The 21,975-nt window shown below is 38.4% G+C and overlaps 1 protein-coding gene across 4 annotated transcripts in view; it reads right to left on the bottom strand.

Moving 5' to 3' along the window:
* SMARCAD1 (SWI/SNF-related, matrix-associated actin-dependent regulator of chromatin, subfamily a, containing DEAD/H box 1) overlaps positions 1 to 21,975 on the bottom strand; it is a 46,887-nt gene that overhangs the window by 3,171 nt on the left and 21,741 nt on the right. For 2 of the 4 annotated variants that reach the window (XM_041484230.1, XM_041484233.1), the window contains 17 exons: positions 21,047 to 21,135; positions 19,015 to 19,104; positions 18,305 to 18,389; positions 16,453 to 16,844; positions 10,915 to 11,117; positions 9,641 to 9,731; positions 8,347 to 8,446; positions 6,821 to 6,880; positions 6,535 to 6,610; positions 5,935 to 6,070; positions 4,857 to 4,994; positions 4,451 to 4,546; positions 3,906 to 4,023; positions 3,494 to 3,615; positions 2,187 to 2,375; positions 1,204 to 1,322; positions 125 to 307 (listed from right to left, as the gene is read on the bottom strand). In XM_041484230.1, the coding sequence (XP_041340164.1) occupies positions 125 to 307; positions 1,204 to 1,322; positions 2,187 to 2,375; positions 3,494 to 3,615; positions 3,906 to 4,023; positions 4,451 to 4,546; positions 4,857 to 4,994; positions 5,935 to 6,070; positions 6,535 to 6,610; positions 6,821 to 6,880; positions 8,347 to 8,446; positions 9,641 to 9,731; positions 10,915 to 11,117; positions 16,453 to 16,844; positions 18,305 to 18,389; positions 19,015 to 19,104; positions 21,047 to 21,135 (2,287 nt within the window). Of the gene's footprint in view, positions 1 to 124; positions 475 to 1,203; positions 1,323 to 2,186; positions 2,376 to 3,493; positions 3,616 to 3,905; positions 4,024 to 4,450; positions 4,547 to 4,856; positions 4,995 to 5,934; positions 6,071 to 6,534; positions 6,611 to 6,820; positions 6,881 to 8,346; positions 8,447 to 9,640; positions 9,732 to 10,914; positions 11,118 to 16,452; positions 16,845 to 18,304; positions 18,390 to 19,014; positions 19,105 to 21,046; positions 21,136 to 21,975 lie in introns of those variants that run through there. The other 2 variants (XM_041484231.1, XM_041484232.1) reach the window with 2 other exon arrangements.

The raw sequence follows: 21,975 nt of genomic DNA, 5'->3' as shown, positions 1-21,975 counted from the left end.
CAACCCAGAGCTGCTCTATACAAGTCTCTGCTTAAAACTTCCTATCATAAATACTGTCCTTTTAGCCTCCTTTGTGAGCTTTCCTCCAAGGAAACCCAAGCACTGTAATTTTAATAAGTCTTACCGTGTCTGCCCCACTCTGTGGCATCGGTCTTCGGCCTGCTTATCATTGTAAGGGTTGCAGTCAATGTCATGAAGGATCACAACATTGGCTGAGGTCAGATTAATGCCCAAGCCACCAGCTTTGGTGGACAGAAGGAATACAAATATACCCATGTCTGTATTGAACTCATCTATCAGATGTATCCTGCAGAACACAAGACACCACGCATCAGGCCTTGGAAAACACTCCACACTGGCTCCAGAGCTGAACACACAAGTTGGGATGATCTTTTGGAAGAGAGGACAGTGGCACTGCACAGGAGCTCCAAAGTACAGATGTTATGCAGCAGGAAAAAGGGTACCAACAGTCCTCTGCAGTGACCAGAGAAACATACTGAGTGACAGATGGATAGCAAAGAGTGAAAACAGGCTTAGAAAAAGATTTTTGATGATCACAGAACACAAAGAGTCAGTTGGAGGACAATGGAAGACTGAAGCACATGAAACCAATGGGAAGGTAGGGGATGAATTTTGCTTCATGACAATCTTCGTGACAATAACTGCACATGTAAGGGCAGAAACAGACAACAGCTCTACACAGGAAGTAACACAACAGCAAGAACGACAGATTTTTGAAATGAAGGAAAAAGCATCAAAAAAAACCCTTCAAAAATTCTTGAGAAAGAAAATCAGCTCAGCTCAAACAAGAAAAGCATTGCAACATTTTCAGTTGCAGGGACAGACAGAATGGTTTGTCCTAGAGAAACAAAGTGTATCTGCCTATTGTAAAAGAGATACACTCTACTTCCAAGGAATAGCTACAGGTGTTATGACATGCTGACACACAAATCAAACACAAGAGGAACTGCTGAAGATATATTTTTCATTTCCATGGCTGAGACTGTTAACCACACCACCTAAACCTCACCTTTCAGCCTCACCCTTACTAAAGTCATCTGAAATTCAACATTAAACACCTTCTGTGGTCAATGTCCAGTGAGCACAGACTTCTATACATTGGAAAACAAAGATAAGGGTCCAAAGTCACCTCCCCCTCTCCAACACATTCACTTTCTCTCATTTTTGGCAAGAGTCACATACCGCTCAGAAATCTGCGTTTTCCCATCCAGCCTAAGGTATCTGTGTTGCCAGTGTTTTAGGAAAACTTCCAGGATGTCCAGCATCATAGTGAACTGGCTGAACAACACAACTCTGTCACCCTGAAAAGGACAAAGCAAAGCAAAAATTTTTGAAACATGCCAACTATGAAGCACAAGAATTCTTTATTAATGCAAATATATGATTTTACTTTCATAGAATCCCTGTTTTCCAAAATAAAAGACTAAGCTGAAAATCATTGAGTCAGGATTGACTTTCAGTGAAGATTTCATAGCCAGTAGATCTGGATCTCACTCGCTGTCTGTTATTGCAGTAATATTTTAATTTGTATTTAGATATCTCAAACAAACCACATATCAAATGCATAAATGACAGATCATTTCATCCATAAGCATCAATATATTTTTATTCAAAACTTAAATTTAAATATTTCATGTAATACACAGAGTAGCCCTATTTTGTCTGAAATAGTCAGATCCACAGCACCCACCTGTTGAAATTCAGGATAAATATGAATAAATATGGCACATGCTTATTTGCAAAATAAAACTGTTTGAATCTCAGGGTAGGACTTCAAGCAGGGACCTCCTCTTACCTTTCCACTGGCTTAACACACATGATTATTCTAATGTAATACAGTTATTCAATTGCCAAGAGAAGGTCCAAGTTCATAAGGTGTGAAAATTATGCAAGACCCCATATATACATAGAGTAGCTAACTTGGGATGAATACTCTGAAACTTGATAAACTGGGAAAACTTATTTCAGCTGTCTCTAAAGTGAGGCACATCCTCATCACATTAAAAGCTGTAAGGGTTGCTTCTCAATTCTGCACATGCACTAAATTACATTGTAGAACTCCACAGCAAAGCAACTGGGTTGCATAGAGAGCTGGCAGGTATTAATTTAACCAGTTATTTAGAGACACTCTTTAGACAGGAAAAAGCTTCAGTCATCTGTAATACCTTCTCTTTAAGGTCAGAGAGAATGCGTTCCAATGCTCTAAACTTTCCAGAATCCAGGATCTGATCCACGTCTAACATGAAGTCATTGATGTGAGAGTATTGCTTACAAAGCACATGCAGCTCAAAATCTGTCATTACTGTCATATCTTCAAAGATAAGGTCAGGGTTAGCATCACAATGTGTGGGTTCCTATTAGCAAAAACAAAGGGAAATCATACAATACACAATCTTACCAGAGAACTAAAACCAAAACCACCACACAGTAACATCCATAATCTCTGCAAGAAAAAAGTAATAACACACCTAGATGTGGACAAATGCTAGAGCTGGGCTCATGCAAGCAATGAAAGATGAACTCTCAACCTTAATTTTATAGGAGAGGATATTTACTTCACAGTTCAGCTCTAAGAAGCACTTATACTGCCAAAAACTTAAGAAGGATATGCTAAACCTTCATAACAATTACCTACTTCCCATCAAGCCCTATGACCTTTTACCCCTTTCTGAGACCTCTTCCCCTGAAGACATATTCCCTAAAAGGGAGGTCCAGTCCTTGGATAGATGGTAGAAGACATGGAAAGCCCAGCCCAAGATGTAGGGTGGGTAGAGGGATGTCATGCCTGGAAGAAAGAAGAAAGAAAAGCCATATCTGGGCAGTACAATGGTATGGGAATAAAAAGGGACAAAAATCCTTTGTAAACCAATGGGTCACTTCTTGCTTCTCCAACCACATCTGGCTTCACTTTAGAAAAAGGTGAAGAATATTCAAAGCCAGCTCCAACTTTTTTAGAGCACTTGTGGCACAATGAGTTAGGTTTTTTATTTTATATTCTAGACATCAGCAACAATTTTCACCAAGCTCCTCAGGCATTAAGCCCATACAAATGAAAAAAAAAATCCTTAACAGATCAATACTTAGGCCTTCCCTATTTTAGTTTTGTACTACTCTGTTCTTGCTACTCAGAAAGCTACTAAACTCAAGTGCCCACCCAAGATTTTTTCCATAAATACTCTGGCTTTAAATTCTGGGGAGGAGGGAAGAGGTGCTAAGGCAGAGTTTATGAAAAAGAGACTACAGACCCACAACTGTTCTCTCAATTCTAATGATACAAAAATCAGCGTTAAATACCTACAGAGCTTGATTAGAGCACTGGATAGATGCAAAGAAATAAAAAGCAGCAACAATTAATTAAGTCTGGCTAAGACACATTTTTGACCAGAAGCCTGACAACAAAAGACACAAAGAAACAAGTTGGCATTAGAAATTCTGAGAAATGAAGGATTGCTTCTGAATCTCATCCCCTTACCTTGAGCATGAGGGAGGACATTGTCCTGAGCTTGTCATTCGTGTAGTACTGACGATGCAAAAGAGGGTGATTTGCCATTTTTCTAAGTTGCATCATTGCATTTCCCATATCAGAGTTTTTCTCTGTAAACAAAGAAGGCATCTTTGTACTACTTTTGAAAAGTAGTACAAAGCACTACTTTGTACTACTATTGAAAAGAACCATCTGAAACACTTTTATTTCTCAGCAGAGCTTTGTTTGCAAGAACTCAGTTTGAAAATTCACCTATTACCTGAACTTCAAGCAAATTCATGGAAGGGATATAGACAGGTTATGAGCATTAGACATTTCTACAAAGCAAACACTGTAGTCATGTTCAATATATGTCTCAGCATGACCAAATCCACCAGAAGGAAACGAGGCTCTTGCATACCATTACTGTTGATGGTTTTCTTGAGCTTGTTTACAAGAGCCAAGTAGAGTTGTTCCTGTTTATCAGACATGGCACACAGTTCAATGAGATCTTTTTTGGGAGGTAGTTGTTTAAGGACCTGACAAAACAAAATGATACCAGATAAAACCTGTATTGTTGTGAACCATCAATAATTTTGCATTGTCTTATAGCTGTTATGATACTCTGTTAATTCTCCTCATCCCAGCTCCTTGCACTGCTTGCAACTTCACTAACTTGGGCAGCAATTTAACTCAGGTCTTGACCTAGATTATATATCAACTTCCCCTCAAGTGACATGGTCTGCACACTCCAGAACTACATTAAATAATATTTATTATATGCAATACTTGGGATCTACTCCCCTGCTAATCAGCGTTACCCCCTTCAGACCACTGAAGTTTGCAAGTGCCCATTAACATTTTTTAAGATCAATAAGTAATTTAATCTCATATTATGGTGTTGGTCTCAGAGATTATCAGGCTTTTTGATAACACAAACCCTTCATTCTAAAGATAAAATGTTACCTCATCTTTTACTCTTCTCAAGATGAATGGCTTTATTATCTGCTTTGCATGTGCAATTCTCTCCTTCTCATATATGCTTTGTTCTTCAGCACTCTTCTAAGGAAAACATTGAAAGAATTCAATTGCAGTGTGAAGCTTTCAGCTCTAACACCACCACTTTAACGTCTCTAACTTGATGAAAACCCCAGTCAAAACAGCCATACTTGACCTGACCATTAATATTCCAAGATCCTGTTACAGGATATTTTCAGTTAAAAGGTTTACTCAATTGTTTCATTTTCTAGATTTTCATAATCACATTACTTTTTTTTTTCATAAAATACCAATAAAACAGAAGTTATGCAGCAACAGCAGTCTTCTAGCAAAAAGAAAAGTTATTTTCAAGAAGAGAATTCATGATACTCACTGTTTTTGAAGAGAACATCCTTCGAATTTCACTTGTGCTACTGCTGAACATATCGGGCATGACAAAATTCAAGAGGGACATCAATTCCAACAGATTATTTTGAACTGGAGTCCCTGTTAGCAGCAAGCGATTCTTGGCCTGTTTGTCCAAAGTGCAAAGAGCAACGAGAAAGATTTGTCAGACAGGCTAAAAAATACTATTGGCAAAAAAAACACAGCTATGGAGAAGTGAGAAAATGAACTTAGTTTCAATGATAACTATTTAACATTATATTTGGAATTCGTGGAATTATTTCCTTGTTAAGTCAACAAAACTGTTTATAGATCTGTGGGGAACTGCGCACCAATTTAAGACAATTAAAAAAGCATTCCTGGATCTATTAGGCTTCATCTTAACTGTTCTGTTTGCGCTTTGTTTTGGTTATTGTTTTCTCTAATGTCATACAGTACTTAAGCACAAGTTTTGAACTGCAAGTACAAGCAAGTTCTATTGCTTAAAGATCAGCTTTTTAAAAAGGCTATTGATGAAAACATGATCTTGAAAAATAAGTTGCAGTAAGTGGTCTTAAGTTTATTATTACTGTACAAATACTACAGTGCTAGATCATATTATTCAGAGAAAGAGCTGTTCTCAATTATTTTTCAAAATTCTGCTGACTCAGGCAGCAAGCCACAAGGAAAAGTATTTTCAAGCTGGCTTTTCTTACCCTATCGGAGTAGGTCCTTAAATACTACAAGGTTTCAGCACAAGTAATCAGAATAGCATCTTTAAAATCTTTACTACTCTGGAATGTAACTGGGAATTTGCTTAATACTGAAACTCAAGAATTACCATCATTGTAATGATGGTACAGGAAATTTATTACATTTCTTTGGGAGCTTATGTTCCAGAAGTGATCACAGTGCAGGATCTACTCCTTAGACCACACCAACACTTAACTCCACTTGCATGCTGCAGTTCCTCTAAAGTTACATGTATTCGAATGTTACAGTTAATATTCCACTTTCCCCCTGCTTGTAACTACTACAGAAAACCCAGGAGCTGTTCCCTCTAACCCAGCAATAACTAAACCTCTTACATTAATTGTCATGAGGTGCTGGTAGCGGATAGAGCTCATGTTCTTGAGCATATGACCTTCATCAAAAATTGCATAGTTAAGCTTCAGCCTGCGGAACAGTCCTCGATCTTCCGAGCTGCTGATTGCAGAGTTGTATCTGTCAGAGACAAATATCACTTGCACTTAGTCTCTCTCTGAAAATGAATGTACTGTTATCACAATCAAATTAAATTCTCTAATATTGTTAAGAGTTATGGAGAAAGTGCACGAGGGGCAGTAGAACTCCCTGGAAGTAACTAACTACAACAGAGTTCATTACTGGTAAATGATTTCAGTTTACTTGATGAGCCAATGCTCTCAGCAACACTTCCTAAAAATTTGCTGAAGTCTATTACAATGTAATATTATCTGTAATATACATGCTAACATATCTAAAGCATCTATGACAGACACATATCTAAAGCACCTATGACACAGTATCTCTTACATGATCATAAAATCCTAGACCATTTGGACCATTATCCAAAACCCAAATCCTAAAATGGTCTGGTTTCTTGTACCACTAGAGGTCAGCAGGACCTCACTAAAGCTCCCTGTTTGTAGTGTTTTAACTGCACTTACGTAGTCACAATCACATTGAAATCAACGACTTTATTGTGAATGTCCAACCTGAGATGTTTCCTATCTTCTTGGGATCCTAAAGAAGGACAAGTCATAAAATGAGTACAGTTACATGTATTTATATACATGTAATAATTAAAGACACTGCAGAGAAATCACTCATCAATAAATCTGTGTATTTCAACAATTGTCTTAAAACAACACTGCAATGAGCAATTAATCTTTTCTTGTACTCGCCATACAAGCAACTGCATTATTGGATTCACTTCTGAACTAGATTCCTCACCATAGTAAAAGAGGACATTCAGTTCAGGACACCACAGATGAACTTCTCTTATCCAGTTATCTGTAAGACAACATTAAAACAAAACCCAAGTAATTTATAATTTATTAGGTCCTACTGTTTCACACCTCAGCATCAACCCAAACATCTGATTTTAAAGCAAATCCCTTTAAATTCTCCTAAAGGTTAAGAGGTGTTCTGTCTTAAAACTGTAAACCTGGTAGGTAAGAAACTGAATCAACTCTAACTGGGTTTTAGTAACTCAACCAGCTTGCTCTTTAAACTCCTGCAGGAACAGGCCCTGCATCATCTGCAACCACTGTATGAAATAAATGTATAACTTTGCAGCTTGGTTTCTTCCCTAGACAGTTCAATCCCAAAAAGCAAATCACTTAATCTGTCGGTACTTGCCTGCAGAAGTGTATCACCGGGAGAGACAGTGCCTCTGGGAGCCTGACATCGCAGCTGTGCAGCTCCAGGTGTGCAGCACAGCGGCCACAGGCAACACTGCTGTGCCCAAGGGGAAGCTGCTTGACAGCCAACAAGTGCTGACCCCAAACCACAGCAGAAGGGGGACGCTGCTAAATGCCACTTGGGAGGGAGGGACCCAGGTCAGGGGTGAGGAGACACCTTTGGAAAAGTGTCAGGAAAACTGCCAGCAGACTGCACTGCCCAGGCATTGCCAACCTGCCTCTACTATTGGGACTCTAGGACTGACTTCACAAAAGCACCTTTGTTCACATACTTGCATACACCTCAGGCTTTAAGTAATATATGCATTATTAAGAGTTGTTTTAGAAAGTGGGTTCCAGTGGAGTTTGAAAGCACAGTAGAAATGAGGATTTCAAACTTAAGTTGAACAACTGGAAACTTTTCTGATGCATCAAGAGAAATTTTTGAAGCCCAAATTAGTATTTTATACTAAAAGCAGCATTTACTTTCTAAACTCAACTTGTTACTTCCTCTGCCATTCAATAAATCCAAATTTAACTCCATCAAGAACCATTTTCTGCTCAACCTCATCAGCTTTGCTAACATTTTATTCCATCATCCTCTTTCCAATTTCAACTGAGGCCACAAAACAATCAGAACACACAAGTAAAAGACAGCCTCATCATTTTAGGATTTTCATCTCCTTTGACAGATGCTGTGCAGTAAAGAGGAAAAAAGACAGTGAATGTTTAAAATGTCATGAAACCTAGCCCTAAGCACAGCCTGAAGACTAGCAAGTTCAGCCAATATTCAGTAAGTAAAAAGACTACTTTGCTACACAAGTTCAGATTGTAACAAGCAGCTTCATTTTTTTCAAAGCAGACAGATTGTCTAAAAAAGTTCCATGCTAAGTCTAATTAATTCAGAACAAGCATGCCTGCAGTATGGTCTGCATTCCAATTCAAATTACTTAAGGAGCTGATTACCATCATAAGAAAATCCAATTTTCTTTCATTAATTTATCTTTGCTTTACAATATGTCCATGATTGGTTTGGTTCTTTTTCCCTAACAAAAGATTTTGAAGGTTGTAACTTACCTATCGTTGAAGCTGGCACAACTATCAAGTGGGGACCTTTATTGCCCTCTTGGTAGAGATAAGCCAGAAATGCAATAGCTTGAATTGTTTTTCCTAAGCCCTAAGAGAAAATAAATCCATTTAAACAAAATTTACAATCTGCATGACATAAAATTGTTTTGAACTCTTAAAGCAATTACAGTGTAGTGATGACCCAGTAAAGATTAGAAATCTGATCAGAAAATTTGTTCTGAAGAACCAGGTTTACAGAAGACAATTCCTTCTTAAGTACAACCTCAGTCAAACTTCATTATCATTTCAGCTCAATATTTGAACAAAGATTCATGTTTTCAATTAATGAAGTATTTCATTTTAGTTCTAGTTCACCCCTCAAATAATCTCCAGAAATTTACCTTCCTGAACCAATGGTGCAGAGAAAAATGATTACTTGGAAACCAAATGCCTATTTCCATTTGACCCAGTTGTACAAAGGGTATTCCAGTATTTCTGAAGTGGAATTTAATATGCCAATCAGATTAAAGATAAGCCTACATTTCCACCAACACTCACTTTTCCTGTTTTCTGCATCATGAATTAAAAAATTTCACATATCTACCACAAAACACCCCCATATTCTTACTAGCATGAAACATACAGAAGTTGAGAAACACTGCCTAAATCACAGCAAGGCAAAGCAGTGCTTTCATTCATGGTTCATCAGCAGACAAACAGCAGCCAGGATTAAAAACAACAGACCACAAATTCAGCAGCTGCATCAGTAAGTTTTTTCTGTTGTACAACTATGGGTGGTGTCAGCCATTAACAAAACCTCAAACCCAAAAGCTTGTCTCTCTTAGTTCAAAGTTGATGAGGAGTGTCATCGCAAGAGATGGTGGAAATGCCGCTTCTGGAGAAGCAGAGAATGTTTCTACTCATTTGTTTTTCCGGTATTGTTATCTGCCTGTTTTGAAACTGGTGAAGAAATGGAGAAAATAGGGAGGGTCACTACACTAAATGCTGTAGAATTAATTATATTTTTGGGTAAGGAGCTGTTAAACTCAATGGTTTGAAAATAACCTGTTGTGGTAGAAACCAGTTCCATTGCACCAGAAGACACTATGTGATTTTTAAGTGTCCATGAATCTTAGGCTACCTTGGATTTTCAGATGGAAAGGAGCTCAGCAGCTTCTAAGATCTTGGAGAACTGTTTGCAATTTAGGATTACTTATAATCTCCTGGAGGTTTCTAGACGAGGATTTAACAAAGTCTTTTCTCAAAATTTTAACAATTCTTAAATAAGCAGTTTCACACTTACCATTTCATCAGCCAAGATGCCATTCAATCTGTGCTTATACAGCAGTGCTAACCAGTTCAAACCAATCTTCTGATATGGCTTCAGTTTCAAACTGTTAAAAACAATCAAGCTTATTACCAACCTTTTATTTGTTTCTCCTTGAAACACAACTTTACACTTATGGTAATCACAGACTGGCAGATTTAACACTGCCTTTATTTAACACTGCATTAATTTTAATGTACTCCAGACCTAGTAGAGAAAAACACAAACTTTCTTAATCAGTCACCTGTACACAAACTGAGTTGCTTATCTCCATTTTCAGAGACCTTAAATGATCAAAGTGAGTGACAGAAGAAATACTTCTCTTCTACAATCAGTGATACACAACCACATAAAAGCAGTTACAGAACTACTGATTTCTAAAATACACAATTAATTAAGTGGCATTTTGCAGCTGCATCCCTAATTTTGCTCTGTTGTACAATTACTGTACGTGTCACCACGTACACACAAACACACAACCCACAAAACACACTCAACAGCAAGTCACCCAGTTCAGCACTTTTTCCAAAGAAGGAGCATCACTGACATCCTTCCTCCTAAGATTTCCTACTTCCTCCCAGGCTTTATTTCACACTGATACAGCTGAGTATCTTCTGCTTCTAACAGTATTCAAGCTGCTACTTTGGCCATTCCCACTACACCTCTACATTTCTTAACCCTTAGAATAATACCCTCCACCACATCCATTTCCATTCCTCCTAATAGCTACTTGGAGATCCTTACCAATTTACTTCTCTGAAAGAAATCCTTCCCCACAACACATTCCAGCTGCCACTCTGACTAGATACAGAGTTCCAGATTATTGGTACACCTGAACTTCCTGACCAATTTCTTTCATTCAGCTAATAAACCTGCCCAGTTGGCTTAGATTTGTTCCAATTTAGCATTTTTGAAATGAAATTCTATTAGAAATCTGCCCCCCATTACATACGCAGGTTTGCTTGGGTTTTTATTCGAAATAAGTTGACAACTCATGATTCCATTGCTTAAGGTTAGCTGTTATATTCACCAGAAACTGGAGGAAATAAAACAGTTATAATTTTTTATGCTCTTATCCTGGCCACCAGCCTTCCTGATACACTTTAAAAATCTGTTAGATTCTCTCACTGAGCGTTACTAAGTATCAAAAATCTGCAACTCTACTTTCAGAGACTACAGAACTGAAAATCCCAGTCTTCAAGTACACCTTATTGACCAACACCCTTCTGAAGTATAAACATGAGAGATACCTGCGATTCAGAATGGAGGGTTGCTCTATGTTCCATCCACATCCTCCACCTCTAGTAATACTGGTTACCTGTTTTGTCAATTTATTGGAAATGTCTTCACATTTATTCATGAGCTTTAGAACCACATCCCTCTCCTTCAGCAGTATCTTGCAGTTCCACACTATATCCTCTGACAAACCAGAAGTCTTCGTCATTTTTGTAAACTGCAAAATAACAATAATTAAAAATCTATGAACACTGGTATTAGCAATTGCAGTGAAAATCCACAGCTGATGCAGGCAATAATTCAAGTAGTAGACAGCCACAGCATCCCCATCTACTCTCAAAATTCCAAATACTCCTTACACTTGGCCCACTGCAAACTGTGTGAATCCACACTGAAGGTCGTCATTGCAGCTCCTCGCATTATGAAACTTGAAATCTTAAGCGATAAAAATTCTCTGAAGTGTTACTAACATAAAATACAAGCGCTTTAAACTCAAAATTGTCATCAGGAGGCAACACACACTGCAAAGGCCAGCTTTGAAGGCCAGGCACACTAACAGAACAAAATCCCAAAAGGAAGGAAAAAAAAGCACTGATTCTCATTAAGATGCCCTTTTAAACAAACCCTGTTACATACTAAAGGTAGAAAATGCAAGCATAACGTAGGCATCGAGGCAAACAAATCAGCTCCTCGCATTATGAAACTTGAAATCTTAAGCGATAAAAATTCTCTGAAGTGTTACTAACATAAAATACAAGCGCTTTAAACTCAAAATTGTCATCAGGAGGCAACACACACTGCAAAGGCCAGCTTTGAAGGCCAGGCACACTAACAGAACAAAATCCCAAAAGGAAGGAAAAAAAAGCACTGATTCTCATTAAGATGCCCTTTTAAACAAACCCTGTTACATACTAAAGGTAGAAAATGCAAGCATAATGTAGGCATCGAGGCAAACAAATCTATAATGAAGGTTATTACATTTTGTTATGGGTCTGTCTGGAGCTCAGCATTACTTGGTTCCAGTTTTAACTCTACCATAAAGGTAGTCAAAGTGGATTGAAGCACTGTGCCAAGATTTTTGTGGTCACCAAGTACTGCCAGTGCAAAGAAGCCTTACTTCCATCACTTGCTTCCTCAAGTCCACACTATAAACACTGTATTTCTCTCCTCTAAATTTCAGATCATCACAGTATGAATATTTTACATGTCAGAGACAAGCAGCCTCAAGTTGTATCAAAACAGGCCCCTCAGGCCCATCGATTTCTCCTAAATTCCACATAGAGCCATCTGCAGAAAGTGTAAAACCTACCACTATAAATATTTCTGCAGTAACTGGGGTCATATTTGTAATTATAGTATTTTCTCGAGTAGTTATGCATGTTTCACTGTAAAGAACAGGCATTTTTTTTGCCTATTAATGGATTTAAAGAATTGATACAACGTGTTTTGGGATTCAGCATTCTTGTATTAAAACAGAAGTAGTTTTCACACAGATTTTTCTGAATTTTAGACCAGGGATCTGTTAAAATTTAGCACAAGACTTCATATGTATATATCCTCCAAGAATTCCTTCCATAAAAAACAAGTCGTATGATCCAGCTATTATGTGTTAAGTAACTCACCAATATTGTCACGTTGCAGAGTAAAAGTAAGTTTTGTTAAGGTAAAGACTATAACCAGATTAAAAGTAGAATTTAAAAAACAGCTTTCATTAGAAAAATATTTTAAAAATAACCAGAGTGAGGCAATTACAGTCTGGGGGTATGTTTTTGTTTGTGCTTTTTTGATTTTAAACAAACTCCAGAAAAGTTTACCAACACTCCCAGATTAGACCAGGCTAAGGTACACATTTCAACACTTGTAAAGAAATTTTCTAAATAGACACCTCTATTTAGAAATAAAAAAGAACACAGTTTTTAATAGGTGTCTACAAAATTTCAACATTTGTTTTGATGACTAAAGCTTTGGTTGGCAAGAATAGAAATCCTGTAATCCATAAATAAAGGTGTGGAGAATTGAGCCATCTGTTATAAACAGAAATTGTATTGTTTCATGTCAGCACAATAACATCCACGTCCAAGTTGCAACAAGCAATACTTGAGCCACTGGTTTGCATGTGAAACACAGGGTGTTACCCTGCTCAGAACTCAAAGCAGATCCAGAGGTGGCCTTTGCTTTCTAGAGGTTCTGATACCCTCCCAAGTTCAGCTTTTTTCAAATGAGGCCCAAAAATGTGAGACCATCATGGAAATTGAACCCATGGGCTTTCCCAGCATATTTGGAATTGCCACACCAGCACGTTCTGCCTGGGATTACTTTACACCACTTGCAAGATGATGATGGCTTTCCCTTTAATGCCTAAGGGTGGAAGTCAGCCTCAGCCTCCACCAACAAAAACCAGTTCCACCATAAGCAGTTTCCCATTGCTAACTTGATGCATTTGCTGCTTCCCTTCAGCTGGCTTTGGTGCAATGTGGTTCTGGAGTCTGATTTTTGTGGCAGTTTGTACACATGGAGCCAAACAAAATGAGATGACAAAGGTGGAGCTACTCTCCCTTGAGTCTGTACCTCCTAGCTCATATACTGCTGCAGTGTACGGAATATGATGGACAAGTACATCAACCTCTGACAGCTCAGTTCTCCCATTCCCCTAAAAGTGATGTACTGTATCAGCATTTCAATGTAACAGTTTCCATCAGCTTGACTTGTGTGTATTCTGTAAGAATTTCTGTAGACCACAAAGTCTTTAAATGCTAAGCAAGACAGCTTATTTTGTGATAGAATAATACTGTGAATGACAAAAAGGAGAGAATACAGCAAGTCTCACACTGATACATATGTTTTTACACTGAAAGGAAATCCCAACAGGTAACAGTTATACACCTTAAAAAAAAAAAGGAAACAGAACAGCATTAAACCCTCTCCAGTTCCTCTCCCACATTCACCAGAAGAAGCAGAAAATTGCAAGACGACCAACCCAGGCCCCCGAACCTCAGCTGAGCATCTCTGGGAACCAGTCTAGGCTCTGCTTTTGTACCTTGGCACACAGTGAAGGCAGGAAGGTACTGCCCTTACATGCTGTGCTCACAGGCTCTCTGCTGAGAAATGGCGCCGAGTGCTGCTGTTTCCAACACTGGGCAATTCCACGGTAGGGAAATGAGAGCGCTGTTAAAATATAATTAAGCACCAACAAGTTTTATAGAGGAGTTAGGATGAGGAGGAAGGGCAACTGGTGCCCAGAAGTGCTTCCATCAAGGAATGAACCATGCTGTCTGCTGGCACACAATGTGTGCCAGTGGGGTATCATCAGGACCTCAAAGCAAACAGGAGAAAGAGGTGAGAAGCCAACACAGAAGACTGAGGGGAGACCTCACTGCGGTTACAACTTCCTCACAAGGGGAACCAGAGATGCAGTCACAGATCTTTTCTCTGTGGTGACCAGGGACAGGACCTGAGGAAATGGCCTGAACCTGTGTCAGGGAAAGTTTATGTTGGATATTAGGGAAAAGATTCCACGTTTCCTCCTAGAAAATGTACTTGACCTACAGTGTAGGGATTTCTAAACTGCCAAATGAATTAATCTTTGTAAGCAAGGACAATTTCAGCTCTCTCCAATTATTTTGAGAGCCATGTCTACTAAGTTTTTTCCTGTGTGTTTTAAGCATTACAAGATCAAGTTAAACACTTGAAATATCTACTCCAAAAAGTAAGTATTTCCAAGTGCTCTTATTAATCTTATGAGCTTATGAAATTAATTTAAATCCTCTTGAAACAAAATAGCTTAGTCCAACTTAAAAAAAAAACCCATCTAGAATAAAAAAAGACATTCTCATTTATGTTTTCCTGGAATAAAACATTCAATTTACAAATAAGTAGGCTTTATTGTTAATCTCAGACTGAGAGTCTTAATATCGTCCTCAATTCTAATAATGAACAAGTGGTAACAACTTGTAGTACTTCACATTGTGTTACACAAGATACCATTATAATAAAAAGAGAATTAAAACTAAGCCAATTTCTTTAATGCTCTAACTGAATCAGCCCTCCCCATTATTCTAACCTCCCTTATTAATTGGTACGCAAAACACTGGGTTACTGAGCTACTGGATCTTTATAAACAATTAAATCCACACTGATACAAAACATCTGCTAAAATCTGCTGCAAACCACTCCGACTCCGGGCAAGTATTCACAATACTACATAAACATGTGGCTGCTGACAGCAGCAATCTTCATGAAAGACAAATTCTGAATGCAAACAGGCCCATGCAGTGTTTTCTTTACTATAAAATATTTAACACAGAAAAAGAAAAGAGCCCTGTAGCAAATACTTCTGCAAAGAATTAAGCTCAGACAAAATCCAACAAGTTTAGAAAGTAATAGCTGTATGACAGATGTTCTGTGAGAAGCCAAAGGCTTGGGGCAAAACGGATTTCTTTTGCAGCATACCAGTACCTTGTACTTTTTCACGTATCGTCTTCTTGTCTCCCCCCCCTCCCCTTACAACAAAGATCGCTTTGTTTTCCTTAAAATTCTGTTTAGTATCTCTTATTCTTTCGTGGTAATATATTTCACACACTGAATAATAAATGTTATTGTTTTACACATATTGAAAAAGTTCTTGCATACATCAGTGGGGGGGTTCAGAATGCATACTGATGAAAATACACCAATTATTCTGTAAAAAGGCCTGTGCACAGTCACTGCTTTAAAATCCAAAGCACCAATAAATGAAATCAAGACAATCTGCTGTAACAGATTGTAAGAATTCAAATTTCTTACCAGGACATTGCTCTTAGCAGGTCTTAGGTCTTGCAGTTAACTGAAACTGTATAAAATGTGAAGTCTACAAACAAGCCATGGTAAACATCTGAAAGTAACAACAAAGCGACAGTAGATAATGTACTTACCAACAGATACTGTTTTCCCTTCCGTGGTGGATTGTGGCTTAACCTTCTGATGCTTTACCTTTCATTAGTAAAACACAGCAGCTCATTCCACTAAAAATGGCTGCATTGCTTAGCTAGCAAAACCATGCTAGACACTAAGCTGCAGTAAATAAAGGCACAAAAGAAGGAAAAAAAGAGAACGACCATTTCTTGCCTGAAACTGAAAATATCCATGCTGGCTTCTTCAATCATGGAACTACCCTGGAAGCTGCTGCTGCTGCTGCACAAGTGTCTGCAGTAAAGGTCCTGCCACATTCTTCCCTCCTGCATGGGTTTGCAGCTACAAGAGCTCAGAACAGGCTAGCAAACACCTCCTTCTCAAGTGAAAGCTCTAATTTCTCCTTCTGCAGTGAAATCAACCAACTTTCTGTGCTACAGAGTGAGTGACAGTAATGTCAGCCAATCAGCTTGAGTTTTCCAGAAAAATCACCCCTTAATTCATTCAAAATCAGGTCATATGACACTATTTGAAATGCTATTGGCTTAGGAGGAACATAGTATTTCAGCCTAATGAGGATAAGGCCACCCATCTAAGCCTCCCTAGGCTGAAGCCACCTTGACTCTAGGCAGGCTGGGGATAGGAAAGGAAGAATGCAGACCTACCAGAGCCTCCCAGCTGTTAAAGGGCCGGAGCGCTATTATCTTCTGAGCCTTTTTCTGAGAACACTGGGGAATCAGAGTCAGTTCACTCAGGGAAGCATCCTGCAGGAAGCTGAGGATTTTCGCTTTGTAGCCATCCTCCATCACTTCGTCGCCACTGCTGTAGTCCTCATCCAGGGAGCTTCCGCCATCTTCAGAAGCGGACTCGTCCTCCGTGTGTTCTGTTTCTCTCTCAGCACTCCAAATGCTCCTTTTGCCTTTGTCCTTTTTCTGAAAGCCATTCTGCTCTTTCTCAGAAGCCTTCTGCTTCATCTTATCTTTACTCTCCTCACTCTGGGTTTTAGTGGATGCTTCGGTCCAGTCAGCAACTTTCCTTTTGGGAGGAAATTCTATACCTATGCATGCAACACAGAAGGTACCAAGTCAATGCATACTGGTATGGGGCTGATGAAAACACAAATTGTTCTTCCAAAGTAAAACCTACAGATCTGTAAAACACAGTTCTAGCATTTAATACACAAGAACTCAAAGCAGGTGATCCTAAGAGAACAGAAAATCAAATCTGTATAAAATATGTGAATAGCACTAACTGTGAGTACAAGGTAAGTAAAGCTTATTTGTAGAATGGTCAAATAGCAGAAGGTTTTAAGTACCTTAAAATACAGATGATCAACATAATGTAATATTTGTGAGCTGCAGAAGCTCTGAATCAAAGCAAACAGTTAAGAACTCTAATGTATCCTTAAGATGAGACACTGGTCCCACTGCACCTGACCACAGAGATATTACTTCTGCTGACTTGAGAAAACAAGCCTTCTTTCACCAAGAAAATAATAATTTTTTTTCCATTTTAATGCACTGTAGTACAGTATTCAGGGTGGGACACTGCGAACATGCACTGGCTAAAAAACCTCACATAATGAGCCATCTCCAACCAAAATAACTTAGCTGCCTTAAAATAAGACAGAAGGTGTTGAACTGAACACAAGCAATTTTCAGAAGTGCCTTGTAAGGGTTTTGATTCCTTCATTGCAAGAGAGCACTTGCAGTGCAGAAGTTTCTCTTGTCTCCAATCCTAGCTTGCTGCTGATTGAGTCCAACCCTGACATCTGCTTTCTCAGAAGCAGCAGCAAGGACACAACTTCCTGAGCACTACTAGCTCTCTCCACTGTTAAAAAATCCAGTTAAGAACACTACCCTGTCCCAAGAACACTTAAATAGCTGACACAGCAAAACATGTACATATCTGACAGCTGTGTAACACACCGAAAAAGTAATCAACTCATTAAATAGGACTTAAGTTCTAACTTGCAGATTTACTTGGAATAACTGGGTTTGCTCCCTGCCACACTTAAAGTACTGGGATTTACAGATAGGTTGCATAATTCAAGGCCTGCTTCTAGGATGTTCCTCTCCTAGAACACATTTTAGAATTGACAAAAATAGCATGTATGACTTGTTACCTATGCAGTTATTTGTAATTACTCGTTTGGAAACCAGTAATTTACAAATAGTGCAGTTAAACAAACTTTTTTTTAAAACAAGCAGAAAGAGAGCAGGTATCAGCTTTGACACGTACCAAAATATATTTTAAGAGATAGCCATAGAAATTAAAACTTTTTATACCTATCTGTATTAACAGGGCAAAGATATTTATCCCTAATTAGAGAGCAAGAATAAAAATACAGAATATTTGAGCTTCCTTCTTTTATCCTCCCTGTAATAATAATTCCAATTATAAGTGCAAGTTTCTAGGCATGGTACTGTCAGGACTGCCATTGCTGAACATCCAAAAATATTTGCACCACATGTCTGTTTTGTCTTTGGATAAAATTAATTATAAATCTGTCTTTACCCTCCTCGTCGTCTGCAAATATTTTCAGGGCCTCCAGTGCATCATGAAACACCCAGTTATGTTCCTCAAGTACCTCTCTCAGCTCCTAGTAAAAAAGAAGACATTTGTATTGTGATGAGATAAGCACAAGCTAAATTTCTGTGCCTAGTATCATCAGTCAAAGAAAACCCCTGTAAATCAGATGATTCAAAATAAAAGGAAACCAAAATGAGAAAACTCTTCAGTTTCTTGTACCTCAGTTTAGGCAGAGCTGTACTCCACTCTTTAAAAGTGTAAGAACACACAGGAACAAGCTTTGCTTCCAACAACTTCAAGCACAGTACTGAAAGGGCTCGAGTAGCTGCTGAGAACCATCAGGTACTCAAGTAATAAAAAGTGCTAAATATATTTAGCAGTCTGGGGAAGAAGAGTGAGAGAGGGAGGGATCATTTCCTCTTGCATTTTTACAGTAAGACATCAAATTTGACTATGCTAGGCTTGTCATAGGGCTAGAAATGCAGGAAGAGAAGTCCCCTGTAGCCCTAACCACATCCCACAGCTCTCAGCTCAGGACAAGTTACATTCTAAAAGCAGGAACAGTAAAAGCCTTCCTACCCTGGGCTCTTTCTGGAAGTGCTGTCAGTAAAAGAAGTGTTTCATATGGACTATCAACAGCTGCAGTTTTCTTAAGAACACAAAATCTGATGTGCCATAGGGAGACATCAGCTCACCTCCTTATCCAGTCCAGGGAATGTACTTTGCAACTTCTTCACAAGCATCTCTTGCCTCTCCCATTGTCTTTTGGGTTCTGAGTCATCCAGCTATGTTAAAAAAGGTACCTATTAGGTTTAATATTAATTACAGCTATAGAAACAGAAGAAAACCTCATCAGTATTGTTTATCCTTAAAGATCTACTCTAAATGACAAAAGCACTTAAGACAAATTCAAGCTCAAGTGATTCCTAGTCAGTAGTCAATGATAAAAGACCAAAACTTTCATGAACATAGAAAATGTCTTCAGTCATGAAAAATGGGACTCTTTACTTGATAAGCATGCACAGTGCAAAGTTATATCCCAAAATATAAATAATATAGAACTGTCTAGTTTATTTTGCTTTAAAATCAAAAGTTATTAGCAATTCAGAATGATACTTAAGGCAGAAGATGTCAGGCTTGGTGATCGGATTAGCTTACTAAGCATGTGGTGTTTAACCTACCATAGCCTACAAACATGTCAAATGTGTGTTTATATTAAGATTTATGGGTAAAAAATTCCACAAATATTATGCCACAGCATCATGGAGTCACATCAAAAACTGGTAAAACTTTTCATCAACAATAACTTCACTAACAGCTACTACCAGCCTGCAAAATGGAAATTAACAAGTGCCAAAACTTCCACGGGCCACAAGCTGTTCTGCTTCATATTCATCACATCAGTTCCTTCCTAGAGCTTTGAATGCAAAATGGTTACAGAGTTACTTGTCTACAGCAGAGACAGCACCATTTACTTAGCTGAAGGAGCACAAACCACATCAGCCAGAGGCACTCTGAGTAGAAGAGGACATTATTCCTTTCTTCAGTGAGTCTTAATGTCACTGAGAGAGCAGCTACAGTTTGTAGAAGAGCTGCCCAAGTATGCTCTGGTCTTAGGAACCACATGAAAAAGCAAGACTAAGAAAAAAACCCTGCAAGTTCTCACTACAGTTCTCTAGAATGAGTTCCAAAAATCCAAATTCCACATTTGTTTATTTCTAATCCTTCTCCCTTTAATTGTAATGAAACTGTTAAGAACAGAAATGAAGTTGATATATAAAACCAGATCCAGTGGAGCATTGTTTGCTAGGCTGGCTGGCTAATAATTAACTAAAGCCTCCTTTCATAACCAAACCCAGGGGTTTGGTGAGGAGGAACAAACCCAGTGCACATCTCTTTCAGGAAAAAGGAATTACAAAAGAGTTGTAATATTTTTGCTTTAATAGAAAACTGTGTTATCTTTATTTGGTTCTGTCTGAGGACAATATTAGCCTAAATTTCAGCACAGTCAACTCTCCTTCTCCAGCCTCCAGCATTTATGTAGAATTCCCTTGCTCTATATAAGTAGCTTTCAAGGATGTCTTCTGGGATGCCTGGGAGATGGCCTCATGACAGCACTGTAGGACTATGCAAATCTGACAAATACCATCCTGAATGCACCAGGATCATGACATAGCTCCCGTTTATTAGCAGAGGTCAAAGTAGTTATTCCTTTAAATGCAACCAATTCATTATTTTTAAAGATTTCCCCAAGTCATAGTTTCAAATATATAAGCAACATCTATAACAAAGAATAGCAGTAGATATAGCAAAATATGTTAACTTCATGTGCTTGAGGAAATACAAGGAATGGCCTGAGGAGGAAAAGTGATCCAGAGCCTGTAATTCCCACTGATGCTCACAAAAACTGAGTGGTACTCAGAGCCTCACACACTGCTACCTGCCATCAACTACTTCCACCAAAAGCAGTGAACTGGCTGGTGTGATACAAAGCCACAAGCACTAAAGAACACAGCAGGTAATTCCATTCAGAATATCAACAATAAAAAAAAAATACATAAATCTCATCCAGATGGCAAGGTTTGATTTGACTTAATTTTCTGATAAAACACACCACTGTCACTGACCCAGACAGGTAATTCCAATTATTTTACAATGCACAATTGTAGACAACAATTGTGCATTGTAAAATTGTAAACAACAAAAAGAGAAAAGCACAGTACTTACATAACTAACTTTTGACTTTTTTGCAACTTGCTCATTTTTGGTTTTGCAATTTGTGGGAGAATCTCTTTGCTTCCTTTTACCAGACGCAGCTTCAAAAGAATTGAGATGTAAAAGAAGAATTAGTTCCTTTCATTAAGTTCACTCCAAAACAGCAGGATATTTTACTTACTACAACAATGCAGTAGCTACTTGTTACCCACACAATGTTTACCAGTCTCTGTAAGTTTCCTGCTACAGAGCAGATACACTGAAACTGGAAGCAAAGCAGCTGCTTGAAGATACATGTTTATTTACCTCTAAGTTATATTTGGTGGTCTGGCAATTAATCACGCAATTACCTCTCATATGCAACAATAGAAATAGCATTTTCTTCTTCTTTTTTTTTAATAGTTACCACATGTTATTATACACAAGTTGCATAAAGGTGTATCTGTGTCTGGTTTTATTCAAGCTGGTATTTCTTCCAGGCTGAAGCCCATGTGTGTTGGAATACGTACATTGCTGCCAATCTGGAAGCACTGGTGACTGATTTCTGGCTCAGGTGCACACCAGAGCAGCTACCAAATGCTTTTCAACATTAAATCCAGACATCTCAAAGCAAACTATGCATATTAAGTCTGTGATAACCTTATCACTCAGAAACAGTCCACATGAGCCACAATTTTGACTATCTTTGGGCCCTGGTGATTATCAGGAGATTATCATCTCAGCATTAAGGCCTGCCTAGCAGGTGCACTTCCAGACTGCTGCTGTGCATGGCTCATGAAGGCAAGAAAACATTTCCAGTATTTCTGCACACCAGCTATGTGTGAAATGGCTTGAAGCAGCATTATCAGAACAAATTGTTGTGAAAATTCCTTGTCCCTGATCTGAAATACTACTGGAAGTTAAATCTTTTCTGGAACAGCAAGTGCCTGCAGAGCTTTGGT

The sequence above is a fragment of the Pyrgilauda ruficollis genome, unplaced genomic scaffold, assembly GCF_017590135.1.
Source record: "Pyrgilauda ruficollis isolate IOZ18807 unplaced genomic scaffold, ASM1759013v1 scaffold65, whole genome shotgun sequence".
Classification (NCBI taxonomy): Eukaryota; Metazoa; Chordata; class Aves; order Passeriformes; family Passeridae; genus Pyrgilauda; species Pyrgilauda ruficollis.
The sequence above is the reverse complement of the archived record's forward strand: the minus strand, read 5'-3'. Positions and strand labels throughout refer to the sequence as shown.